Raw genomic sequence first — 7,322 nt, 5'->3', positions numbered from 1 at the left:
TACTAGCTGGCACTTCTAACTTAGAATCAAAAGATATCCTGAGTTGGAAGGAGCCTACAAGGATCTGCTTTCAAGCCTCTCATTCCTGAGTCTACACCTACATCCAGGGTCACCCCATCCCAGGTGAAGAATCCTGCTGTCACACACAAGACAGAATACATGCCCCATACTGGATTTGGATACTGGGGTTTATTGAATAACCACCAGGACCAGACCTTTCACCCTCTTTGGCTGTGATCTGCTCCTGCCCCAGGACTGTGTTCCTTGGGTCTCTGCTTCCCAGCAGGGAGGTCAGTCCTGGTCCAGGAAGCTCAGGCATGAAGATGTGCTGATTCCCACTGTGCTGCTTCTCACAGTTGCCTATTCCAGTCACCACTGGCCAAGGTCCCATCTCTGATCTGCAGGATCTATTCCCTCCCACCACATCCACACACAGCCTGCTGTCAATTCACACTGTAAGCTGATTCTGTCTGTGGCAGGAGCTTATAGCAAGGGGTCCTCAGGCACCACAGATGCTTGCTTCTCTCCAAAGGCAAACACCACCATCCCTGTGCCCTCACCCTGCTTCCCCTTCATGCACAATTAATTATGTGGTCCATTAACAATCTTGTATGAGCAGTCCTTTAACAACATTAATTATCCTGCTGCTAAAGCAGAAATGCAAAAAATTGTCCCTGGACAGCCCACTGTCACCTGCCCTGTCCCCTGAGAAAACCAAAACCTTAAACCAGGTTGCTCTGAGGGCAGAGAGGAGTAGGCAACCCGTGGTTCTGGACCTGCCAAGGGGCAGGTGGGATGGGACAGAAATGTGCTGGGCCCAGAATGATCTGCTTCTGCAGTGAACAACTCTGACTGGATGGATACATCATAGGTGCTGCAGCTCTTGTTCTTTTCTCAAGTTTTCACAGCCAGCAGAGGTGAAGAGGGTGCTCCTGAGAAACACCTGGGCACTGTGGAAGCTGCTGGAGGTGTCAGGTCAACAGCATCTGATGAGGCAGAACAGAGAGTTGATGGTCTGAGCTGAAGCAGCAAGGAAAAGCTTTAGAGACTTGGTGACCAGATTTGGAAAGAAGAGACATGAAAATGAAATGGCAATGGCAGGTATGTGAGAGTCTACGGATAAGAAAGGCCTGTGGAGGTCTGTGTGGTTTGGATGAACATTAATGCATCTCTTGGGGATGAGAATTGTAGTCCTACTGCCCCTAAGGCTTTTGTTTGTAATGTTGCATAAACCATGCTGTGTTAGGCTGAGGCTAGAGGAGAGCTGTTGCAGCCACCTCATCTGCTCCAGGGCAGGGCTTTGAAGGCTTATTCAAACAGGAATTTCAGGGAGACATGTACAGAGAGAAGAGAGAGAGAGAAGGATGCAATGGTACATAAATCAGAGATCATTCCAAAGAAGAGGTGAGGCTACTGTCATTTGAGAACTGGCCACTGGTTTGTAGGAGTATCTTCAGGGAGAGGAGTCTGAAATACAAATCATACGTGTGTCATATAAAATAGAAGAAAAGAGCCAGAAGTTCCACAATAAGAGAGGAAAAAACAGAGTATTTTGTATGTCCATAAAATTTAGGCCTGGGCATGGGCAGGAGTAGGCAGTAGAAGATCTTAGAATCTGCAACTCAGTTCTGGTGGCTCCAGTTTCTCACAAAATGCCATTTTGACAGCTCGCCTTCCTTTTTTAAACCTTGTCTCTCACAGATACCAGTTCTGAATGGGCTTGAGGGCGGCTATTCAGCCCAGCTGATGAAGGGTTACTGTGCTGAACGCCTGTGTTTCTAACTTAAGACTCAAGTCTTAGTTCCTGTGGCCTCCATTTTCAAAGGCTCAGTCTAACACATCCCAAATTAACTCACCAGGCAACAGAGTATGAAATCGGACATGACCGATCGATCCTCGAGCATTGATTCAAAGCTAAACTAATGGAATGTAAAGAAAATGTAAGACTCTATTGCACTGTAAAGGCTACCTATTTAGCCATTTCACAAAATAAAATTCCATTTGGGAGCTGGGTGGAGGTGTAAAGTTCAAAGAACTGACTAAAACAAGGCATAGGGACTTCACAAACTGCTGCCATACAGATTAAGCCTTGGGGGAATGGCTTTATTAGACACCACTGACTAAAATAATTGCATGATAATTTTGGCTAGGGGCACCATCCTATCATCCATCCTATCATCTGATGATTTTTAAACTGTGCATGAATAGTTTCAACAGAGTGATCTTGGCATCCAGCTGCATAGAAGTGAGAGGCCCGTTCAGTGTACCACGTCTATGCTTGGGCTCTTGGGGAAAAGAAATAAAAGGAAAAAAAAGAAGATGTCCTAGGACTCTCAAAGAGAGGTCTCTGAGAAATAACAGCAAGCAGTTCTGCATGCTCCTTCTGCAATGCTCTAAGAGACTAACCAAGGGCTTTCTCCTAAGGTAAGTGGCAGAAAAATAATGCTTCCTAGGGCAGTTTGGAGCAGGCAGGTGCCTGTCAGGCTTGAAACAATGCAAATTAAAACCATGAATATTTGAATTTTAACATTTAGCATCTTAACATTTAACTTCTGACAAGAAATTTAAAGTTTAATGCTGCTATGTCATACCTCAACTGATGTAAACATGGCATGAATGTAACATAGAAGTGATTTGAGTAGTGGCAAATGATAAGACAATTTTTAAAGAAGTAACAAAATCAAAAAATAAAGGAACTTCCTTCAAGAGAAATTATGGAATTCCTTCTGGTTCTAACTGACTACATGCATGAATTTTAATTGTTTGAAATAACCATACAAAAATACTTGGGCAGAGACACAAAGCTAGATGGTATAATGAGAAATGTCTCAGGTATGTAATTTCTATACTGAAAATGGTATATTTCTATTCTACAATGCTAGTAGTATAGAATAGCCTGTACTACTAGAATTTCTAGTCTACTAGTAAACTGGAAATAATGATATAATTGATATTTAAGATTACTCTCTTAGAGTAAACTGAAATTACTCTGTTAGAACTCAGTTAAGACCAGGGAAGGGGACAGAAATGGAAAAATTAGAAGCACGTTGCTATGACAAGGTTGTGAAGTAGTTTGGGCTGATTTCTTAGAAACAGTGGCTTTTGTGGCTCTAAACTAACTTCTTTATTTTATACACAGTATTCACTGTGTCATTACTCATACTGCAAGTTCTACCAGAGCAGAGCTGAGGGGAAGTGTCCTGGTATCAAGGGCTCACTCAAAGGGTGAATTATACCATTCCTACAATTACATTTCCTCTGTTGGCTCTTATAATGCAAAGGTGAGGATAGAGTTATTTAAACACTGGTGGAAACGACTCAAGAAACAAAACTCTGTCAAGCCAGAGTGATATGTTTATACACCTCCCTTGCCCTGAATAGTTACATCTGCTTTCTGTTCCAGACAGTTTCTACCTCTAGAGAAATCCATCTTTGGGATTAAAACATATTTATCCCTGAATTTACATTGTAGCATCACAGTTAGAGTTTTGTTTGTTGTCTGGTTGGGTTTTTTTGCTGATTCAATCAATTTCAGTGAGGGATCAGCCATTTGCAAGGCAGCGAATATGCCTAAAGCTCCTTTGCTTAACTGTTGCATTGGACTGCAATAATTACTGCTGACTTTCTGTTTTCCTCCTGTGTCTCATTGCAATGATATGTGTGGGAGGAAAGGGATGGGGAAACAAGATATGCTGGGTGCATAACAACACCTAAGAGATTGCTTGACTAGATATGTTTACTTAGCCAGTTCCGTGTGTGAAAATTCAAATTTGCAGACCAAAAACAGTCCCAGAAACATAATAATAAATCTGTGGGATGCCTATGCCGAGAATGACTTCACTGCTGGTTACAACTGAAAATGTTTACTTGCAGCATGGATAAATACAGCCTTGAAGCAAAACTGAACTTCCTGCGATCATGTCATGCGCCAAGCTGTATTAATAACGGTGATATCACCCAGCTATGCTAGCATTTAAATATATACAAGATTTTGGGCACACCAACCAGCGACTTTTAAAAAAAGACCTTAGAAATTGCACTTTACTAAAGGTTGTGATTTAGTGGAATTTGGTATGCTTTGAAAGTATTGTAGCATAAAAGCAATTCAAGTGCAAACCCTGAGGTAGATATGATCCCAGTTGCTTCAATAATTTATTGCCATACTAGCAGAAAAACTTCCAGGGATGCAATACCAATCATGCAGTTGACGCACAAATAAACAGTCAAATATCTTACATTTCAATTCCCCACATTACCTAAATCTCCAGAAGAAAGCTTCAAAAGAAGCAGAATATAAGACAAATTTGTAAATCAAGCAGAATATAAGACAAATTTGGTTGTGAATCAGTTTCTGGGATAGAGGGAGTTAAAAAGATTTTCACTCACTGTTAAAAACCTCCACATCACTCTGATTCCATTATCTCATATGTTAAAACTTATAATTAAGATGCAGAAAAACTTGATGCATAAAAATAAAGGTATAAACCCTAGAAGCACTCAGTTTATTGATATTATCGTAGAACTGAGACTGCAAATGTACAGCTTATGTGTAAATCAGCTATGTATTTGTAGATTTAAGAAGCCAAGAGAGAAATTTGTGAATTGTTACCCAGGTAGATTGGAAATGCTGGATAGATGGCACTAAAATTGCTGCTGCCTTCGGGTAAAAAATGAAACTGCTTTTAAGTCACAGTTATAGGACATTTCTCAAAACTTTATCCAAAAAATTAAAGCAAAGAACATTATTTATTGTGGCAAAACTATGGCAAATCCATAGTCAATATAGAATGGAGTGGGTGTAGAATTAAACTGTAGTTGGCAAATGATTTGCAAGGTGGGAAAAAAGTAATCTTCATTTCTAGTGGGAAGAAAAGAATATAAAGCTATGGGCAGTTATGAAGTACTGTGGTTTACAGCTGAAATTAATATCTCTTAATCTTAAAATAATCTCACATTTGCATCTTTGACCAGTAATCATGAAGTTTGAATTAATTTAAAGGCTCAGTAAGTAGAAAGTAATGACGAACTTCTAAGAGCTCTCCAGCTACCAGAAGAATGGATCTGAAACACATATATTAAAGTTACTAAAAAAACCCCAAAAAACAAACAACAAAAAAACCAACAAAAACTAAAAATGTCCATTTCCAAAAGAAATCCATCATTGCAGGAAAATAAATTTTTTTTCCCCCCCCAGAAATGAACTTCTGACCATGGGGGACTGGAACTTGTTGGGCAGCATCCTTGAAGAAGTGCACATCCACTCCACCATAGTTGGCAAAATCTGGCTCACAATCCTGTTCATATTCCGAATGCTGGTGCTGGGAGTGGCTGCTGAAGATGTCTGGGATGATGAGCAGTCCGAGTTCATCTGCAACACGGAGCAACCCGGCTGCAACAACATCTGTTACGACAAAGCCTTCCCCATTTCTTTGATCAGATACTGGGTACTGCAGATCATATTTGTCTCCTCCCCATCCTTAGTGTACATGGGCCATGCGCTCTACAGGTTAAGGGCGCTGGAGAAAGAGCGACAGAACAGGAAAGCCCACCTGCGGGCTCAGCTCGAGGACCTGGAGCCCATGCTTGAGGAGCACAGAAGAGTGGAGAGAGAACTGCGTAAGCTGGAGGAACAGAAGAAAGTGAATAAGGCACCCTTGAGAGGGTCCCTGCTGCGCACCTATGTCCTACATATCCTGACCCGGTCGGTGGTCGAAGTGGGCTTTATGATAGGTCAGTATCTTTTATACGGGTTTCACATGTCTCCCCTTTACAAATGCACTCGGCCCCCTTGCCCTAACACAGTGGATTGTTTTGTGTCCCGACCCACAGAGAAGACCATCTTTATGGTTTTCATGAACAGCATCGCCGCCGTCTCCCTCTTCCTCAACATCCTCGAAATCGCCCACCTGGGCATCAAGAAGATCCAGAAGAGCCTGTGCGGCCAGCCGCTGTGGCCGGCGGGCCCGTCCGAGGAGGACCCCAGCGTGTACAACTCCAAGAAGAGCTCGGTGGTGCCTCCGCCGCCCTGCCTGGCCAGCAACGCGTCCCCGCCGCGCCCCGCGCCCGCGCCGCGCCGCCCGCCGGGCGCCCCGCAGGCAGAGCCGGGTGAGCGCCTGCCGGGATCTGGATGAGGAGCGCGGCGACTCCCCGGACAGCGGGCACTGCCCCGGCACCCGCAAGTCCAGCTTCCTGTCCCGCGTCCTCACCGGGAGCCGGGCGGGCAGCGACAGCGAGAGCACCGCCTCCCGCGGCGGCTCCGGCCCCCACCTGGGCCGCGGCTCCGGCTCCGGCTCCGGCTCGGAGGGGAAGCGCCGCGAGGAGGGCGCGCCCAGCCCGCCGCCCGCCGCCTCGGGACGCCGCGTGTCCATGGCAAGTAGCGCCCGGGACAGCCCGCGGGAGGGGGGCGGCGGGGGGCAGCGGCACCCGGGGCCGGCCCTGGGGAGGAGGGGGAGAGCCAGGGGGCGGAACGGCTCGGGCAGGACTTCCAACGCAGCCCCAGCGCCTCGCGACCCCCCGGACAAAGCCAAGCTCCCAATCGCTCGGCATCCTTCTGCCGTGAAAGCAGGAATACCAGGGAATTACTGAGTCCCGAGGAGCTCTAAATCACCGAATCCCAGCTTCTTTATACTCATTCCATCATCCCAATCAACTCGACGAGGATTGTCCCAGGGAAAACTTCAGCTCCAGCCAGTGTAAGAAAGAGAAGCCAAGAATGCATTGAGTTCAATGACACAACTTCTCTCAGTTTCAGGTTTGTCTCAGAGGTGACCTCCAAGTCGAATAATTGTTCAATGAACAAATTAAAAGATCTACATGTAAAAACCCCCACCAAATAATTGCAATGCCAGAGCCAACGACTACAGAATTGCTTCTTCAGCATCCCTTCCTTTTCTTTGGCCACATGACCTAGGCTTGCTTACAGTCACAATATTGGCAAGATACAGTGCTTGCATTCAAGAGTCAACAAAGATTTCATAAAAGAGATTTGAATTCTGGTGGCCTCAGATCACAGGTTTGGTTCTCTGAGAGCACAGAGGCTCCTTTACAATCGCTTGCAGTAGCAAGCCCATAAATACCTTTTTATAGGGCATGTAATAAACAAGATTACTTCACACAATGCTCCAAGTCATATATTCTGTTCAATTTTTTTCCTCACTCTTCCTAAACACTGCTCCCCCCCCGCCCTTTTTTTTTTCCCTATATACAAAACAAACAAAACCAACAAACTTCAAACCTTTTCTGGTAAGAAACACAAGGCCCCATTACACTGCTCAAAAATTGTTTGAGTTCCAGTTTCCATGGGATTACAGTTCCTACAGTAA

General features: G+C 44.7%; 1 protein-coding gene across 1 annotated transcript; it reads left to right on the top strand.

Moving 5' to 3' along the window:
* Positions 1-5,210: 5,210 nt before the first annotated feature.
* On the top strand, positions 5,211-6,585 carry GJA10 (gap junction protein alpha 10). Its single transcript, XM_041412324.1, has 2 exons — positions 5,211-6,008; positions 6,133-6,585. Exons 1-2 carry the CDS (start codon positions 5,211-5,213, stop codon positions 6,583-6,585), a joined length of 1,251 nt encoding a protein of 416 aa, XP_041268258.1.
* Positions 6,586-7,322: the final 737 nt, after the last annotated feature.

The sequence above is a fragment of the Onychostruthus taczanowskii genome, unplaced genomic scaffold, assembly GCF_017590055.1.
Source record: "Onychostruthus taczanowskii isolate IOZ18803 unplaced genomic scaffold, ASM1759005v1 scaffold39, whole genome shotgun sequence".
NCBI lineage: Eukaryota > Metazoa > Chordata > Aves > Passeriformes > Passeridae > Onychostruthus > Onychostruthus taczanowskii.
This window is presented reverse-complemented; position numbering and strand designations above follow the sequence as displayed.